Below are 21,190 nucleotides of genomic sequence, written 5' to 3' on the forward strand. Positions count from 1 at the left end.
TGATCTATGGTTCAAATTAAAGCATGCCTTTAAGTTTTGGTTTAACTATGGAGAGCCAGTTGGAACACAAATATATAATAGTACATTTTCAATTTATTAACTCTTTTGACACTCAAATAGTGTTAAACTGTTTCACAATGATTACTGGAACATTTTCTTCATTATGAAAGCAAAGAAAAAAAAAGTAAATACAAGAAATGTACAATATAAGAAGATTTTTTTCTAGCTTTTGGCTTCCCACGATTTTTGCTCAGACTCAGAGTTAGACCAAGGTCGGAGTTGAACCTGATATTAGATTACAGGCCAGAGTGTTCGCAGTGTATTCACAGTGCGACACGCAATTCGAAAATCCGCATACCTTCGAACAGTGTGAATTGCCTATTCTCATAGTCAAGTGTGTGAACACAATTTGAAAAGAAAAATCAGAATTATCGAAATTTCCACAGTGGATAGTCAATAATCACAGTATCCTTCAATTAATCACTTTAACAATGTGAATCGGATTTTAACAGAGTGAACCGGACAAACGCGCAAATAACACTCGCGATGTGGGGAAAATTCGCGGTGTGAAAGTATATCTCGGCCTGTTTTTTTCTATTCTAACTCTGACAACCACATATTAACACTGTCTTCAATGTCTTTACATTTGTATTCAGGTAGCTTACATGTAAACTCTCTGTGATATAATAAACTGCAATAATTACTAGTCTGTGTCATTTTTTTCTCCAAGCTCTTGTTATCCAGTGCCGACGGGACAGGAGAGCTTCCTCTATGGCGGCAAGATGGAACGCTACAGAACGATTGGGTGTACAGACAAATAGATCTCACAGTCGATTATGACTTCCGGGTAAATACAACAGATACAATGTATTTGGCGCTGATTTTGATTGAATCGTTGCGTCAGTGGCGAAAGTGTGGTAGTGTGTGTGCAGTGCTATCTAAACGGAACAAAAAGGGTACATCAGAAGGTTTTTAAAAAAGATGTTTGTATTAAGTAAAGAGTGACCTTAAGAACGACTGGTGATCCTTTCTTGTGGTAAATGATTTTCACCATTTAATGTACATTGGTGATTATTTGGTGCAAAAGAAAAGTTCCCCAGTACTTCTTTAAATCCCTCTTAACTTACAAACAGCTTTGTGAAACACCACCAGGTGTCAGTTGGATTTGATTTTAATGTAGAGTAAGAACATGCATACACAAAAGTAAATGTAACTCCTATGGATATTTTTTTTCTTGTACGTATTGCGGTTATCCCCAGTACCAGCTCACGAAAGCGAGCGGATTTTTTTATTTTAAAGCTTGTGTATAGTTTTGGTAAATCCACAAAAATGCACCTATCACTATTCCAATTCATTGCTAGCTAATATGAATGCATATGCCCTATAACAGTTATGATGTGGACGATAATATAATTTTTAATATAAAAATCAATTTTTTGGGTATGTTTTTAGATTTCAGAAGCTAGGTCATAGTTGCTTTTGATTCGCATCATTTTCTAGGTCTTACTATTATTGAATTTGACAAAAGTTCCTCGGAAATAACCATTTGAAAAAAAAAATTATCGGCTGTTATCAATTGAAGTTTATCATGAAATATAGACAGTGTTTGCATTGAAACAAACATCACCTGCCTCTTGATTTGGCAATAATATTTATTTCATACTAATATCAATACATTAATGTGGCACTGGAATTAAGAATCTCTTCCTGCACTGTCAATGAAAGGGTAAGGATCACTGAATTTGTGTTTTGATTAGCCCCGAACCCTATAAATATAAAATGTTATAGCATTATTCCTTATGGAAGCCATGCATGACAAATTTGACATGCGTGTTTCTAACCTGTTTTTGTTCGTTTCAGTTTATTTTCAACGCGTATCGTGGTTCCAGTGGGTACGGCGATATTGCCATTGATGATATATCCTTTGACGATACATCGGTTTGCCCCCACCTTCGTAAGTACTTAACTCTTAGAGCAGGGTGTTTATAGTTGTTGCAAATAATGATTCGTGATTAAATATTTGAAATCATGCCTAATTATTCTCATATAGTATTTGACCTTCAACTCGTTCTAAATATTATTTATGATACGGTCTATAATCATATAATCTAAGATGAAAATGCCCGCAGTAAGGATCACCATTACAGATTCAGACATTTCGGGCAGGTTATTATTGGTTGGAAAATAACATACATTTTAAACTAGAAAATCAGCACTCGTAGTGCAGTTACTATACAAGCACTGTAAACGCTAAATTAGCACTTCATTTTTTACAGTGTAGTATATATTTAATCATCTCTTCTACCTTCTACTAATTCGTTAGAGGAGTGTTCCTTCGAGACGGATTATTGCGGCTGGTTACAGGAGACTGTTCAAGATGACTTTGATTGGAAGAGAACTCGAGGAAAAGATAATTCGGATATCCCAATTGATAGTACAACTGGGGTCAACACAGGTATCTTAACTCTCTCCTTTTCCCTTTCTCCGTTTGCTACGTTTTGTCTCTCTCTGTTTTATTTTTGTCTCACCTGCGAAGCAAAGTAAGACTATAAGCGCCGCTTTTCCGACGGCGGCGGCGGCGGCGGTGGCGGTGGCGGCTGCGGCGGCGGCGTCAACATCAAATCTTAACCTGAGGTTAAGTTTTTTTAATGACATCATAACTTGGAAAGTATATGGACCTAGTTAATAAAACTTGGCCATAAGGTTGATCAAGTATTACTGAACATCCTATCAGAGTTTCATGTCACATGACCAAGGTCAAAGGTCATTTAGGGTCAATGAACTTAGACCATGTTCGAGGAATCAACATCGAAATCTTAACCTGAGGTTAAGTTTTTGAAATGTCATCATAACTTAGGAAATATATGGACCTAGTTCATGAAACTTGGACATAAGGTTAATCAAGTATCACTGAACATCCTGCATGAGTTTCACGTCACATGACCAAGGTCAAAGGTCATTTAGGGTCAATGAACTTTGGCCGAATTGGGGATATCTGTTGAATTCCCATCATAACTTTGAAAGTTTATGGATCTGATTCATGAAACTTGGACATAATAGTAATCAAGCATCACTGAACATTTTGTGCAAGTTTCAGGTCTCATGATCAAGGTCAAAGGTCATTTAGGGTCAATGAACTTTGGCCGAATTGGGGATATCTGTTGAATTCCCATCATAACTTTGAAAGTTTATGGATCTGATTCATGAAACTTGGACATAATAGTAATCAAGCATCACTGAACATTTTGTGCAAGTTTCAGGTCTCATGATTAAGGTCAAAGGTCATTTAGGGTCAATGAACTTTGGCCGAATCGGGGTATCTGTTGAATTACCATCATAACTTTGAAAGTTTATTGGTCTAGTTCATTAAACTTGGACATTAGAGTAATCAAGTATCACTGAACATCCTGTGCGTGTTTCAGGTCACATGTCCAAGGTCAAAGGTCAATGAACTTTAGCCGAATTGGGTGTATCTGTTGAATTACCATCATAACTTTGAAAGTTTATGGATCTGATTCATGAAACTTGTACATAAGAGTAATCAAGTATCACTGAACATCCTGTTCGAGTTTCAGGTCACATGATCAAGGTCACAGGTCATGTAAGGTCAATGAACTTTGGCCATGTTGGGGTTTTTTGTTGAATAACCATCATATCTCTGAAAGTTTATTGGTCTAGTTCATAAAAAGAGGACATAAGAGTAACCATGTATCACTGAACATCTTGTGCGAGTTAGAGTAGTATGCAAAGTCAGCACTGCTGCTATATTGAACCGCGTGATGCAGGTGAGACGGCCAGAGGCATTCCACTTGTTTTTCTTATTTCCTTCTATCTCCCCTATATACATGCATTTTTCATCCCCTATATCTCTCCAACCTCTGACCCCCTCCCCATCACCCCTCTCTCACACTGCTCTTTTTCCCCTCTCCCTCTTTTCATTCTACTTATTTTTCTTTTCCTTCAGAATTCTTCCTCCTTCTTGCACTGTGTTTATCCGAAGTTTCACCTTCTTGTGTAATCAAGAGTATCGAGACTATTTTACTGTCAGTCAAGAATTCTGAATGCATTATAGGTGTATATATTTGAGCTATGTAAACAAGAGTAGAAGTAATAATCGCATGAAATACTTAGACATTTGCAATATTCATATCGATGGGAACCAACTATTTTATACTACTTCTAAGAGCAATGATTCATGGTTAAAAAAAATATGTTATTTAGTATGACATATGCACTGACACAGCTCTTAAGCTGTCTCTTACAATACATTTACTTTCTTAATGATGTTCTTGAACACCTTATAATGATATTCTTTAAGCACTAGAGTGATTGAAAATATTATTTGAAACACTTGTTGGAAGGGTACTACGCTTGGCTTGACACCACGACAAACACTATTGGCGGCCAGACTGCTATCCTATTGACATGACTCTTAGTTGTTTTATATAGTACAACTATTTCTATAATGATGACGTTCTTTAAGCAAAAGAGTGATGAATTATATTATTTAATATCTTTTGTATCTGCCTTGCGATAGGGTACTACGCTTGGCTAGACACCACAACGAACACTATTGACGGCCAGACTGCTATCCTATTCAGCCCGACTTACACCCTGACATCAATTCCTCATTGTCTTCGGTTTTGGTATTACCATGATGGAGTTGGCGCCCTCACCGTTCATTCTCGCCAATCTGGAACCTATTCAGATCCATTATGGGCTGCACCCCCTGAAGGTGTTACGGGCTGGAGGTTCGGAAGCAGTACGGTGACCGACGCCAATAGTTTTCAGGTACGGTCGTCTGGGATAGCGTTTTATCAACATTTTCGTCTGACAAGTGGTTAAGTCTGGCATCTTTCCTTGAGAATGATTGGCTGAGAGTCATTGTCACCATGGTAACTGTCGGAAAAAACAGTAAATGACGATTAAAGCGCCTGACAAATCCTTTCATGAAACACTCCCCAGATGTTTGTGAGTTAAGAGGAAGTTTAGGAACGATTGGTGAACCTTTCTTACACGCTAAATAATCACATTTAATGGCAAATACCACTTTTAGTAAGAAAGGTTACAAAAACCATTATGGAACGACCCCCTTGTCTAGTTTACCTCTAGTAAGCAAACACTTACTGCTTAGGTATTTTCAACATTATTGACAACCCGGGGGGGGGGGGCACTTCCATTCACGAGTGGATACCATGCGCGACCATGGGGTCTCGAAAAGCACCCTAAACACGTAATTTCCTTATTCTGAAAATGCACCCCTAAACAAGTATTGGCGTGTGAAACCCTACCCTTAACAAGTATAGGAAACAAATCGATACTCCGACTATTCCTGAAATGAACCCCTAAACAAGTACAGGAATTTTTTATTGTTACGGGTCCTTTGGTCGTCGGCTTTACCTTATTTGGTTTAGTACGACCCCACCTTCTACACCTCGCGCAAATCGGACTCAAAACACGAAGTGTTGGTGCAAAAAAGGACATCCTTTATAAAACATTTTAATTTTGTTTAATCATCTCCGCAAATTCGACCCTAAACACGTAATTTTCCTAGCAAAATAGATACCCTTTTTTCATAATTTTCGTGTTTTTGACACCCTTATCACGTTACGAACGTAACGTGCCCTATCGTGAAAAAGACATCCTTTTTACGTGCTTTTTGTCGCGCAGGGTATCCACTCGTCAATGTAAGTGCCCCCCCCCCCCCGGACAAGCAAAAGAAAGATAAACAAATCTAGTAACTCTCTCAAGGGGATGATTCCAGTCCAAACCCTGATAGGCAGAAACAATGATATAATTCAACAGATGGTTGTGTGTTAAGAGGAACTTTAGGAACGACTGATGAACCTTTCTCACATGCTAAGTAATTACAAATGATTATTTAATGGCGAATATCATTCGACATTAAGTCGAAAGATTGATAAAATTTGACCAACGTTTTTTAAAACATACTTACTTACTTCATATTTTCACATGAAATAGCCTTTTCGTACAAAAAATAATTCTTTCAATCGTTGAGGATTTTCTGTGGCATAAAAAAATTCCGGCTAATTTGAATTTATATATCATCCATTTCATCCCAATAATAAGTGTATTTAAGGCTCTATTATACTTACTGGAAGTAATTCCAAATAGAGCGCTTGATATTTTGACTTGCGTTTAAACTCACCTTTTCCTGATCACATATAAGCAGAGGGTGATTTTCGTGGGTTTATTGGCAGATTGCTGGAGGTTGTAAGGAACAATCAATTGATGATAATTGCATTGTAGAGGTGACGTGGCTTAGTGGATAAGTCTCCGGACTGTGAACCACAAGGTCCGGGGTTCAAATCCCATCACAGCAGTAGCGTCCTTTGGCAAGGCGTTTATCTACATTTGCCACTCTCGACCAAGGTGTAGTAAATGGGTACCCAGTAGGAAGGAATTCCTTGAATGCTTGATGCGCCCGATCAGGGTAGCCGTGCTAAAGCCGGGGGAAATAGTATGCAGCGCTTAGAAACATTTGTATAAAGCGCTATATAAAAATTTGCATATTATTATTATTGTTGAATTGTTCTTTCCCTATACAGGCTGCTTTTAAGGGCACCGTAGGTTCCAGCCCAGGATCCAAAATGGCGCTTGATGAAGTTAGGATAGACATAGGGGCATGTCTGCCACTAGGTAGGTATCGCTTGTCAAGTCTTAGTGATTGTAGGGTTTCATATTAAAAAGGCAGTCACACACACTGTAAAAACTGTGGTGTCAAAACTGACAACAATTGGTTTCAATAGAGGACCACGCCCTGAGGGGTTAAAAAAACACCCTTGAGATTGAACATAACACCAAACAGTGTAAATGTTACAACAATAGGTGTTGTAATAACACCTATGGGTGTAAAATGAACACCACCAATTTAACACTGGTGTAAAATAACTGGTTTGGTCCTCTATGTACACCGGTTAACACCACAGTTTTTGCTGTGCAGTCTCGTATGGAAGCATGTGATACGGAAAGTCAAATATGGGTTAGATTAAGCTGATTTTCGCTTTGTATCAGCTCGAATTCGGAATACTAGGAGATTTCTCATGAATATTCTTGTCCTGTGAAATATGTATTCCAGATTTTCGAATGAAATACATAAGTTTATTTTACATTGAAAACCATATCTTAGCGCCCTGCTTTTCCCGCCGCATTTCAAACTGTGTTAATAAGAACAATATTTCTGAATTTACCCTGGATAGCCATTGCAACTCCTAAAAAATGGACGTTTATCGGGCTATGCATAACATAATGGCAAAACAGTGTGGAAGAATGTCCCATTTTTAGAGTCTTTCCCGACTCTGCCGGGAATCAACCACTGCGCCATTATATCCGGTCAAAGCGCGCGTAAAATAGGGCGTACCTTGACGATGATGAAAAAAACACGATTTGTAAAGTCTTGGACTAATCCTATGCATTAAGTGAAATTAGACATCGGACAAGGCCCTGTATCTGACGTCAATTTTCGATGTGAAACTAAATTTAACCAAGAGTGGGAATTAGGTAGTTGTTTGTTCATAATTTATACTCCTTTAATTACTTTAAGAAAAAAACGGTTGTTCGTGTTCAAGGATACGAACTACGTTTGTATTAAACAAAGCAGGTTTACGTGATATCTTATTTAGTCTACATGTGCTATTTTTCTTAGAGAAGATTTTACCTCTTTCAAAGTAGTAACGCTATATTCAACCATTTATCAAACCGAACATTGCACATTACAGGATATTGCACATTCGAGGAGCCTATATGTGATTGGTTCAATGTTGAATACGACGATTTTGATTGGACTTTACTTACCGGTAGTACACCAAGCAGTGGTACAGGGCCGGTCAATGACCATACACTTGGTACCCCACTAGGTAAGTATTGATTATTTTAAACAAAATTATTATCATGATTATGGGAGCAGGTTGTTCACTCACACTGCAAATAGAAAGGAAAAATTTAGCTTACTTTAAAAAATGCAATTTTTAACGTTGTATCAACAACTTTTTAACTCAGGTATTTTTTTTTGTTTTAACAGAAAAATATAGATTCAAAACAAAAGCGGAAGCTGATAATTTTCCATATGTCTTTTTTTTATATCTTTTGTGCCCAATAAATGCATGCAAAGCATACGAATGAAATTTCACCCGCATTAGTTATCCAAGACAATCAATTAAAATCCTGGCTTATTCAAAACAAAATTTCTTAATTTTTTTTATTAAGGTAATAACTTTATAAATTCTCCTTTATAGCAAAGTATGACATTCGAGTGTCATATTTTATTTGCTGATCATATATCTATGGAGTCATTTATATGGGGGTTTTTATTGGCACTTATTTCAACATTTCAATGACAAAAGGAAACAAATTTAGTGTTTTGGCTTTTTTTGGTTCGTTTTTAAAATAACATTAAAATAAACAAACATGTTCCGTCATCACGATGAAAACACATAACTTTATCATAATGGAAAGCATTTCTACTTCGTATTTTCTTAACATAACCTGCGGAAAACACTGTGAAAACACCTTTACCGTGAGAAATCTGTGCATTTGAACAGTCTGAATCACATATCCACATACAGTAGACGATGTGAACACACTGGGAACCGTCACACTGTCGATGTGTCCACAGTGTGAAAATATCATCACACTGTTGAATTTGAGCATTATACCAGTGTGAAAAACATTTTCTCAAAACCACACTGTGCTCAGACTCTTTGACACTGTTCTGTACGGCACGGCTAATCAATAAAGGTGTTGGACACCGCCATATTAGGCTAAGAGCTTGGATGAAATGGTGGCCTTGAATGAACACAGGGGGCTGGACCAGAATATTCTACGAGTCGGTGCTGCAAGTTACATACTCAAGTGGGCAATTGTACCTAATGGAGATATTGGCCTCTGATTCAGGGATGTCGACATTTACTCTATGTTCCCCTTAATATGACGAAAGGGGCTAGAGGTGCCTCACGGCTTTGTATTCGAACAAATTCGTCCACCATTATACGTAGTATGCATTGTGATGCACGGCTGAGACACGTCAGTATGCATCCGCTGATTTATCTGAATGTCATACGACCGACATTCATCCAATCAGGGGAGTATTTCATGAAAGGACTTGTCAGACTTTTTATCCGACAAGTCCTGTCTTATCCGACAGTTACTATGGTAACATTGCCTCTCAGCCAATCATATTCAAGGAAAATTGCCAGATTTGACAACTTGTCGTTCGAAAATGTTGATGAAACGCTAGGCAGACCCCCAGGTGGCAAGAATCTAGAGGGGTTTTGTATTAAAAATATGTACTGTATTCTTTTCTTGTTATAGGTCATTACATTTATATAGAATCAACCAACTCTCACAGTGACTACCAGGCGATATATGAGTCGGTTGGCTTCCCTCCAAAAATCGATGGATGTTTCTCGTTTTGGTATCACATGTATGGGAAGGGTAAGTTTACCAAGAGTCAACCACTGCTGAAATTCTGTTTGAAAAAAAACATCTTTGTTAATATTCTCTTATGGTTCATGTACAATTTGGCAATTCCATAGAATTACGGTTTTGCGACATCTGTGCCCTGGCTTAAAAAGACTTGGAATTGATCCGATCAATCGTAACTATTGAGAGCCAGCAAATTAAATGTATAAAATGCATTTTTTTTTCTCAAAAAAAGGTTGATTTGAATGTATATCAATGAATTCATTGATTTCTTGACAGTTCGGGGTGTTTTCCTTTGTTTATAAATGACATTTTGCACATTTCCTGCAGAAAAAAAATGACACTGATGGATTCCCGTAGAGTCACGATTGATTGGGCTCTGATCATCATGCGTAATATGACTATCAAATTGTTCACTGTTAAAAAAAATTCCCCTATTTCTTTGGCATGACCATTGAAGTCCTTTGTATTGATTTGTAAGGTCATCACTGTATATGTGCAAAACATGATATGTTGAGTCGAAATGAAACAATTGTTTGTTGTTTTTCTATCTTGACTTTTTGTCATTATCCCATGCGACTCTGTAATTCTGTTTGTGGGGGTTTGTGGTTACGGCTCTCGTCTTTCAATCAGAAAGACGTTGGTTCGATTCCCAGCCATTGGGTGTTAAATTTAGCAGGAAATTTACCTAAACTTTGCTGCACTCGATCCAATGCACCCTAAACAATTCACCCAATAATAGGTAAGATGGGAACATGCATGTTTGTTTGGTAAAAAAGAGAAGATATTTTGTAAATTTTACGCAATGTTGCGTTAAAATTTACCCTTAAAACATGCATATTAGCCAATATTGGGGGAAAATACCCAAGAAATAAGCATGTTCACTTCTACTCAGTGTTGTATAATTTCCGACTCAATGTTTTAGAATGTGGTAAATGGGTATACCCGATAGGGTTTAATCTTGAATATTTTAGTGCCAATATTACTGCAGCCGGGGTATATAGCACTAAGCGAAGATGAGCATATGCATTTGCACTATAGAAGGGAACCATATTATCATATCATTATCTTCAATTCAGTTATAAAGCATTGAGTCAACTGAGACTCGGCTCTAGTTCCCCTTCTGTCTATAATTGACATTAACCGTCAAACAGAAAATATGTTATTTAGGTTTTTTTTACAGACGCCGTTTTTCCGACGGCGGCGGCGGGGGCGTCAACACCAAATCTTAACCGAAGGTTAAGTTTTTGAAATGAGAGCATAACTTAATATGTATATGGACCTAGTTCATGAAACTTGGCCATAAAGCCTGAGTTTCATGTCACATGATCAAGGTTAAACGTCATTAAGGGTCAATAAACCTAGACCATGTAGGGGGAATCAACATCAAAATCTTAACCTAAGGTTAAGTGTTTGAAACGAGAACAAAACTTAAAAGGTACGTGGACTTAGTTCATGAAACTTGGACATAAGGTTAAGTCAGTATTACTGAGCATCCTGCATGAGTTTCACGTCACATGATTAAGGTCAAAGGTCATTAATGGTCAATGAACTTTGGCCAAATGGGGGTATCTGTTGAATTACTATCATAACTTTGAAAGTTTATGAATCTTCCTCATGAAACTTTGACATAAGAGTAATCAAGTATCACTTACCATCCTGTGTGATTTTCAAGTCACATGATCAAGTGAATGTCATGTAACGTCAATGAACCTAGGCCATGTTTGGGGTATTTGTTGAATTAAAGTCTTTTGGTCTAGTTAATAAAGCGTGGACATAAGAGTAACCAAGTATCAAACTTTTTGTGCAAGATTTAGGTTACATGACCAAGGTCAAAGGTCAATGGATATTATCCATGTTGGGGGTATTTGTTGAATTACCATCATATATCTGTAAGTATAGTGGTCTAGTTCATAAAACTTAGACACAGGAGTCGCCAAGTATCACTGAACATCTCATACGAGTTACAGGTCACATGACCAAAGTCAAAGTTCATTCAAGGTCATTGAACTTTGGCCATTTTAGAGGAAATTATTAGATTGCTGTCATAACTTTCAAACTTTATAGATATAGTGTATAAAATATGGATATAGGGGTAATCAAGTATCACTGAAAAGTTTTAGGTCACATGATCAACAGTCAGGGAAACTCCCGGTTTTCCGAGATCGTTTGTAAAGTCCCTTTTTCGAGATAGTTGCGTTCACCGAAGCGTGAATCACCGCTGAAAACCTTCGCCCTGTGTAGTCTTTCTCGGCTGTTTTCAGACCCTTATGTATGTGTGCGAAATACTCGGTAAGAACAGTGAAAATGTGTACGCATGTATACAACCGTGCATTGCATAAAACATTTGCCTCTCTCTCTCTCTCTCTCTCTCTCTCATCTATTGTCAAGCATTCAATTTGATTTTCGTTCATCACTTACCCTTAATCCGGACGTTAAATGTGCCGTAATTAGACCATATTTTTGGATCCACCGTCATGTATATCCGTAATATCCAACTTTCATGTTAATTCCTGAGCATTCATCTTCAGCTTATGATCTGCTGCACAATCCATGATCAATGAATTATAATATTATTTCCACTAGTGCCGGCGGAAGTCATGAAAATTATTAAGTCGATATGCAATTTCAAAACATGCCAAATACAGGTATGTACGTCGTAAAACAATCATTGGCTGGTTGACGGAGCCAACGAATTGGAAAAAAAGTATACTGTATTCACCTTCAAAACAAACATACTGCAAAGTTTTGGGGCTAGCGGTCACCAAATAAAGTGCGTTATAAAAGTCTGCCTGTCAGCTCGATCCATGTCCAAACTTCTCCCAAACGTCCAGCCCAGATGAGTTAAAAGCAATATTAAGATGCCATGTCATGTCATTATGATCATGACCATTTTCCATTCGACATGATCCATGCTAGCAGTGAATAGATGTGAGATCAATGGTTTAGATTATGAACATTATTGCAAGAACTGCATATGTCCATTTTCCATTTAGCCCATGATAGCACTAACCGCCGGAGAGCTGGTTAGAGGTTATACCATGGGAACGAATATATTTTCCAAGTCTTTCTTATCAGATATTATGTAATGCCGTACCCAAAATAACTTTCAGCATGATCATGGAAGGTCCATGGTAGTACCATAGCTCTATGCATACTTTGTACACGCAGGACACACATACACACCACACGTTCGGCTACAACATGCAGCGGAGTATCGCGGCACAAAGGCTGAACGCAGAGACTAACGTCCTCTTACGAGAACTTTTCCTTGCATTTTTTCATCATAAATGTGTCTTCTTTCCTCAATAGCATCTAAGCACCACGGTGGCAAATTCTCTTTTTTCGAATATAGATGAGAAATTTAGTTTTCTTTAACATATTTGAAAATAAAAATCCGCCACCGTGGTGCTTTTTTTATATGAATTTTTTAGTGAGGGTATATCAGAAAACCCCATTCACTTTGTACAAGAGAGCTATTCGGTGAGATCCTAAAAGATTACGTCATGCGACCACAAATCCCCGTTATTCGAGATTCTGTCGCTCTCGCAAAAGCGGGAGTTTCCTTGACTGATCAAGGTCAAATGTCAATGAACGTAGTATTGTATCATGATATGAATTGTGTTTTTTGTAAATAATTATATTATAGACGTTTTCAAAGGCTGCACTGCTTCTATATTAAATCGCGTGATGCAGGTGAGACCGCCAGAGGCATTCCACTTGTTATGTCAAAGAGATGTCAAATTGTCCGGTACGACGAAACATGAATCGCTCAATACCAAATGATTTAAAAAATCATTCAAGACCAACGGAAATCATTTGTATTACCATTTATGTACAGAACTAGGAAATCTAAATGTTTATACGGAAGAGTTGTCATCTGGCAAACGAGATCTCATTTGGAGTAAGGAAGGGGATCAAGGAACAGCTTGGATACCAGCGAAGGTTGATACATCTGTGGGTGTCTATCACAAGATATTCTTCCAAGCGATCGACCATTCTAACCAAGGAAGCTATACTGGCGATATTGCCCTGGATGATTTAGAATATTTGGATCATGACTGTAAATATGTCCGTAAGTAATCAAATATTCAATTCGATTTAATTCAGGTTTATTTTTAAAGAGCTGTCTTCGTTTTAGAAACAAAGTGAATGCCATATTTTACAAGATCTCTCTTTTCAAAAAGATACGGGACAATTTTAAAGCAATGTACTGATAAAACTGTTTAGTAACGAAAGAAGGGTACATCAATTTAATTATTTGTGATAAACTCCGAAAAAACACGACCAGCTCAAATAGTTATAATTGATTACACAATAAGCAGGAATGTGGCCTGCATAAATTAGAACTTTTTTTACAGTTACGATCGTTTTCGAATAAAAATCTAGGTATTTCGTATCTATAATGTGTGTTTCAAAAAGAAATGTAAAGCAATTTTCAAGGGCTGATAGTCCCGGGAGTATTGAATATCATACTTAAAATATACTAATATGAAATAGGAACAATTCGGCTATTATCCATACCCTACTTGCACCTCTTTCACAACTCATGACCCAACTTAATTGATAATGAAGACCTCAGGTACGAACTACATTTTCCTTAGTTTTGATAAGCACTGTAAGGCTGAGGTAATTTTCCATCGGTACGTACGAGGTTTTGTGGATTCTCGAAGGTGGGCTACTTAGCCCACGGGCTAACACGCCTCGTTTGACGTCACTAGCCCATGAAGGCTAAATTTTGCATTTGTTGAAGCTAGGCCAAGCTAGATAGCCCATGGGCAAGATTTGGTCTGGGCTAAGTTAGACAACATTCATGAGAATTGATCAATAAAGGCTGCTAATTTGTCTGCCTCTTAGGATTTTGATCTTAACGTTTTACCCCTACAGCACCCCCTACCACCCCTCCTACCATACCATCAGTTACTATTACACCCCTCCCGTGGGATTGCACCTTCGAAGGGGGTACAACATGTACCTGGACCCAAGGAACTAACGATGATTTTGATTGGACTATTCAAAATGGTAGCACACCGACTATTGGATCAGGCCCTTCGGCCGATCACACAACTCAAACTCCATACGGTAAGAATTTCTTGAATGATGTTGCACCCGTGTCATGAATTCAATTAAATCCGCCATTGCATGTACACTGTAAAAACTGCGGTGTTAAAACTGACACCAATTGATAGAGGATCACACCCTGAGGTGTTAAAATTACACCCTAGAGATCAAACGTAACACCAAAGAGTGTAAATGTAATAACGAAAGGTGTTGTAATAACACCTGTAGGTGTACAACTAACAGCACCTATTTAACAACGGTGTAAAATAACTGGTGTGGTTCTCTATGTACACCGCTAACACCACAGTTTTTGCTGTGTATGTCGATATGGTAAAGATGAAAACAAGAAACCTTTCATTAAAGACCTTTAGTAATTGAACAAAGTATGATAATGTGTTGCTTATATATAGCCGACACCAATAAATCAATTGCATTAGATTTTTTAAAAAAGATTTCACAGTTTATATAGAGGTTTTTGCCATTTAAATGCAGCCATTTATCTACAATTGTGTTAAAAATTAATGAACCTCTTCACAAAATTTACTTATTCATGCCGTGTGTTCAATGAAAAAAAAAGCTTGTGAGCCCAGAGAAACAGACGTGATTTAATGTAATATTTTATCACCTGAAATCTCAATTATATATCTAAAACATGGCAGAATTTGATGACTCTAAAATATGTTTATTTTCCAGCAGAGTTCCCTTACTTTTGAGTACCAATTTATTGGTCGGGAAGTTATGTTCTATGTACCATGTAACAGAATCAACGTTTGCAGAAGGATGAAAATGTGTGACAATATATTGTTTCATATTCCATCGAAACCCCGACAATATCAAAGAACATGTTGTTGCAGATTTTAAATAATATCTGAATTTTAGAGGGATTTCATTCCAAAATGAAAGGTAAAAGAATGATCTGTATTAACTTAAAATAGGAGTACTTTAATGACTTTAAACACATATTATTCGAACGCTATGAAGACTCATTTGGCTATGTTTAAAGTATTTACAATAAATAAAGAAATGAAATAATAACAATGATAGTAATAATACATAAATGAAAAAATAGATAAATAGAAAATAATAAATACATGAACAAAATGAAATAGCATAGACAAAAAACTTAGATTTCAATGGGGTTTTACCACTTACATGTACATATCATTAATTCGGATTCCGGCATTACTGACGTTAGTTAATGCATCGATCATTGAGAAAACTTGGCAAAGTTGTTCTTTTCGTAACGCAACATTTATTTCCCAATGGCAAACAATTGGTTTGATAAACTACCAAGAGATTAAAAATGTTTGCGACTGCCATAGCCAAATATCAACTAAAAATCATTGCTCGAAAGAAGCCGCCCCCATCCCCCCCCAAAAAAAAAAAAAATTGTAATGTCGGTGAAATCGAAATCAATGGCGAATACATGGTAGGCAGGCATGAGCGTACAGGACCCGACACATTTTCCGCAATCAATTAGACATGGTAGATTCAAGAATCAAAAGAAAACGAAAAAAAGTGGAAAAGATAATTTTGTATTTCAGAATATCTTGTCAAAATGGATCAGAATTAGATGTTGATTTTGCTATTAAGTCATATTTTACGCTTTGCCATATGTCTGGGGCCTGTTTCAATATTTCACCCATTACTAAACCACACACTGATATTGCTCATATAAATTTTTTCAGGTAAATATGCATTGATTGATGCCATGTCAGGCAATGCAGAAGATGTAGCTCGTCTGTACAGTGATGACCTACCAGTAGGAACTCAAATGTGTCTTACATTCTGGTATCATATGTACGGCGCACATGTTGGATCACTAAATGTTGGCTATGGAAACACTGATGGAAACGAAGGTAGGTAATGTACATAATATCATTTGGTATATTTCCATTGCCTGATGTGGTTGATTTATGAATGTGTTTTCTGTGATTTCCAAGCTCAGTGAGAAAATTGATATTGCATTTGAATCAATTTAATGAAAAATGGAAACGTATCCACACTGAACATGCCAATATGGAGTTCTACGAAATCGTTAAAACAAATGTGCGATTTACTTTTCTGCGCAAATTTCATTATTCAATTTAGACAATATTCTTTTGGGGACAATATTGACTTGCGCACGTAAAGTGAGTTTGTGTACTTACTTCAATGGTAAGTCGTGGTCTAGTGGTTGTGACTCACGAGTTTCAATCAGCAGGTTATGGGTTGGAATCCCAGCCATAGTGTATTTTCCCACATTGTGCTCCTCTCCACCCAGATTCCTTGAATGCACTGAGCGCTGGGCTAGCTTTATCGGTGCGCCTAGAAAAAATTATTTCTGATAGATTGGGCTATATACATGTAAATGCATGACTTTAATGATTATTCTTTTGTGTTTATTATTATTATTGCTCTCATTATTCTATTATTATTTGCGTCATTGCTATTATAATTACTATCATTATCATTGTTATCATCATAATTATCATTATTATGAATTTTTAATCAGTATATTTTTAGATCTATCAAAAGCTTTTGATTGTATTAATTTTGATATTTTATTCCATAGTTTTTTTTATGGAATTAGAGGGACTCCATTGTTATTATTGACAAGTTATTTATTGAATCGTAAGCAATATGTGAGCATTGGCAATAATTCATCAGCATATAGCAATATACAAATGGGTGTACCTCAGGGATCTAATCTAGGCCCATTATTATTTTAATGTATATAAATGACTTGCCAAGTGTTAGCAGTATTTTATCATTTATTCTTTTTGCTGACGACACAACAATATTTTTATCTGGTAATGATCCTTTTAATATGAATTTTATATTAAATACTGAAATAGCCAAAATTCAACGATGGTTTCTTGCCAATAAACTTTTTATTAATTTCGAAAAAAACAAATTATGTTATTTTTAAAACACACAAGTAAAATTCTTAGGAGTAATTCTTGACGAAAATATGACATGGAAATATCACATAGATTACATTTGTAAAAAGATTTCAAGAGTAATCGGAGTATTGAACAGAGTAAAAAAAAAATTACCACTACGCATCCTTGTAAATATATATAATACCTTGATCTTGCCACATTTGAATTATTGTCTTATTATCTGGGGTGGCTGTGCCTCATATTTATTCCAAAGGATATATGTGATTCAAAAACGTGCAATAAGGGTAATAACAAATTCATTTTTTAGAGCTCATACACAGATTTTATTTTTTAAGCTAAAAAATGTAAAGCTAAATGAACTTTATGAATCGCAAATTATTTTATTCATGTACCAATATTTCAATTTAAATTCTACTTTTCCATCTTGTTTTAATAGTTATTTTATATTTAATAGCAGTATAAATAATTATGTAACGATAAATTCAAACACATTATACACCTGTATATACCGTTCTTTCGTTATACGCTTTCTAAATCTACAATTCGTTATAAAGGGCCAAACTTGTGGAATAATTTACCCGATACTTTAAAGTCATCTGTTACATTCTCATCATCGAAACGTAGATTGAAACACAACCAACTGTCTACGTATAATAAATAATTCCAACTGCCTATCTAATGTGTGTGTGTTTGTGGGGGGGGGGGTTGATGTCAATATGTTCGAGTATTGTTTGTTTTGTTTTTGGCCGCTATTCTATTTGTGTTTTTATTCGTATAATGTAGTAATCAAGGGAGTCGGCTTGACAGGTCAATGGCCTTTCTGACTTCCTACATCCGCTGCATTTTATTTCCATTTCTTTTATATTTCTACCATTTTTATTTTCGTATTATTGCTTATATTGTAATTTAAATTCTTTTTACTCCTTTGTTGTATATTTGTATATAGGCCTATGTTTGTATGTTTTTTTAAGGATGTCAAATAAATGAATTGAAATTGAATTGAATTATTATCATAAAAATAGGTGATGCATAGATTAAACCGGTCACATTCAATTTAGTTTGAAACTAGACTGGATTTATTATAAACCTACCTGGAAAATGCAGCTTACCATTAACATGATTACTTTAACTGTTGAATTGCGGATACTTAAACCGCTCGATTCAAACGCTGTCATGTTTTTCTCAGACTTATTCATACTCCAATCTTGTTTTCTAGAGGGAACAGTGATTTGGACGAAATCGGGAACACAGGGTTACGACTGGAATCTGGGACGAGTGGCCATCATTGCCAGAGAAACAAACCCAAAGGTTTATATAGAGGGAGTATCAGCCGCTGGTTACCATGGTGACATTGCAATCGATGACATCATCATGGTCTATGGATCTTGTCCGGCTTTGTGTAAGTTCATCAAATTCTGGTATGTTCGAATGTGATTTGCTTCCCTTGTTCAAACTTTCTGCATCCGATGTTTTATTTCTGTTTTTTTTCTTTTCATGCCAGTTTGGTCCGTGATTTATTCAGACCGTGTAGACCCTTGAATTTTTCGGATCAAAGACTCTACCGTTGATTTGTACATGTACTTGCCAGGTTTAATGCATTAAAGAGGGACGTATGAACATATTTTGAAATACTTGTAGAAATCGTAGAATGTTATAAGGCGGTTTAAGGCTGTGGAAACAATACTAACGGTCTCATAGCAAAAAAAAAAGATCGACCTATCGAGTTTTTCCTTAACTTAGAAGTGCTATATGATGCGAGATGGTATTGCATCCACTGTAACATGTCATGTTTCTTTATGATTTATTTTGTTTTCTGAGTGGAGCTGATCCACTTGGCATAATGACAACAAATAAATAACAGTAACAATTATAATAATAAATATATGAAAATAATAATAGTATATTTTAATAATAAACAAGAAGAGGGATAGTGATCAATATGCGTATGCAGCACGACTCAATACAAAATGCCTCCCTGTCCACTGTTTTAAAAAGACTGTCAAGCAGCTGATGATAGGAAAATTTCTATTGACAACGTAACACCGGCTCCATGTAAAACGCTTATGTTAATGCTTATTTAAACATTGATGTAGAAGTGTTTATTATTCATGACTGGGCTTTATTCCAGAGTAAAGGGGTAGAGGGACAAACGAAAAGTGCAGTGGTAACCAGTTATTCCCAAGCTGTCTGCTCGATTTTTGTTGATTTCCAGTATTCTGTGACTTCCAACCCGACGATGCGTGCGGATTTATCAATTCGGATACTGATGAACTGGACTGGACTAGAGACCGTGGTTTAACATCAGTTTCCACTGGACCTCAGCTTGACCATACATACGGAACGGCAGAAGGTAGGTCTATATTCCTTGGAGCCTTTGACCAACAAGCTGTGCTTTTACCTATGGCTCCCCATATCAACACCTCACATTTTCTTTCTTTGTCATTATATTACAACCATTTACAAGAATGCATTTTAGTCCTTTTTTTTCTATTGGTATATTAAGTACACTTTTCATATTCTACGATATTTATTTATATGCTTACCTAAAATAATTTGTATTGTATAATATTATTGTTTGTCTTGTATAATATCATTGTTTTACTGAGTTGGTGACATTGTTAAAAATGTGGTATGTTTGATATGAATAAAACCTTAAACCTTGATTTGTATTCATATGAACCTGTATTAACGCTGGAATGCTCCCCAGGGAGTGAATGATGTGCATATTGTGTAGGGGAAGGCGGGGTAAGTTGAGCATAGGGGCAAGTTGAGCCACACCCCCAGGCCAATAATGAATGAGTCAGACATTGTGGTGGTGTCATGTATTGATGACCCATTACATAACCCTTTACCCAACCATATTGTTTTCGATTTTGAAATAAAATGTTATTTTTAGAGGGAAAAATACAAATTTCAGCCAAAAAAGTAAAAAAAGGTGGAAAAAGATCAGTACTTTTTACCCACACATGTCTTGAAAAATAATAAAGAAAGAACAGCAATATTGGTAGTCCAGGTATGGATCTTCATTCTTGTCATAGTCTTTTACATATTGGATGCATAAGAAATGTGTGGATGTGAACATATCGCATTAAGGTTGGGCTAGGGTACTTTGAGCCAGCCAGCATGGGGCAATTTGAGACATGGTAATTCATATGATAATGTACATGTATAATAATAATAAAAAAAACATTGAATTTCCATTGATGAAGGCAGAAAGGTGCAAATTCACATGACAGTTCTTTTACTTTTAGTGGATGTATGTAATTTGTATTTTCATTCAGGGTATTATATGCGAATAAAGACCGGACAGCGCACTAGAATAAATGATATGGGAAGACTGTGGACCCCTGAGTATCCAGCACCACTGAGCGGATTCAGATGCGCTGAATTCTGGTTCGTTATGAGTGGTAAGTAACATCCTTTTGAAGATAATACAAATTAAGATAGTAATAAGCCTGTTCACGATTGTAAACTGCCCATTAGCAGAAAAAAGGTCATTTGAGATGAGCCATGAAGAGGGCTTTCAGATTCACTGACACAGGCATTTGTAATTTGATGATTACTCATGTATTCCTTTCAAAATATTAATTTATCACATCCAAGCTAAAGAGCAATAGAGTCTTCATAATCACTGGTATTTGGCAGTAGTCTAAACAATAGTCAAATGTGCCAAAGGCAGACAATAAAACAGACCTCAAAACTTTATCCCTGATGTACTATTCTGGTCACCTGGGGGGCGTTTCATGAAAGGACTTGTCGGACGTTTTACCCGACAGTTACCACAGGAACAGTGCCTCTCAGCC

At 36.5% G+C, this 21,190-nt stretch overlaps 1 protein-coding gene and 1 long non-coding RNA gene across 2 annotated transcripts in view; both read left to right on the forward strand.

The window, feature by feature from the left end:
- Positions 1 to 804: 804 nt before the first annotated feature.
- LOC121417510 lies at positions 805 to 6,623 on the forward strand. The gene is made up of 5 exons (XR_005970364.1): positions 805 to 847; positions 1,861 to 1,954; positions 2,324 to 2,455; positions 4,538 to 4,791; positions 6,570 to 6,623. It is a non-coding gene; the product is annotated as an uncharacterized LOC121417510 (long non-coding RNA).
- Positions 6,624 to 6,999: 376 nt separating this feature from the next.
- The window catches only part of LOC121417876 (MAM and LDL-receptor class A domain-containing protein 1-like), a 29,639-nt gene continuing 15,448 nt past the window's right edge, over positions 7,000 to 21,190 (forward strand). The window contains exons 1-9 of the mRNA XM_041611609.1: positions 7,000 to 7,003; positions 7,740 to 7,877; positions 9,331 to 9,453; positions 13,283 to 13,516; positions 14,329 to 14,523; positions 16,191 to 16,361; positions 18,604 to 18,786; positions 19,600 to 19,737; positions 20,669 to 20,794. Coding sequence (XP_041467543.1) covers positions 7,000 to 7,003; positions 7,740 to 7,877; positions 9,331 to 9,453; positions 13,283 to 13,516; positions 14,329 to 14,523; positions 16,191 to 16,361; positions 18,604 to 18,786; positions 19,600 to 19,737; positions 20,669 to 20,794 — 1,312 coding nt within the window. The remainder of the gene's footprint in view (positions 7,004 to 7,739; positions 7,878 to 9,330; positions 9,454 to 13,282; positions 13,517 to 14,328; positions 14,524 to 16,190; positions 16,362 to 18,603; positions 18,787 to 19,599; positions 19,738 to 20,668; positions 20,795 to 21,190) is intronic.

The sequence above is a fragment of the Lytechinus variegatus genome, chromosome 6 (assembly GCF_018143015.1).
Source record: "Lytechinus variegatus isolate NC3 chromosome 6, Lvar_3.0, whole genome shotgun sequence".
Lineage (NCBI taxonomy): Eukaryota > Metazoa > Echinodermata > Echinoidea > Temnopleuroida > Toxopneustidae > Lytechinus > Lytechinus variegatus.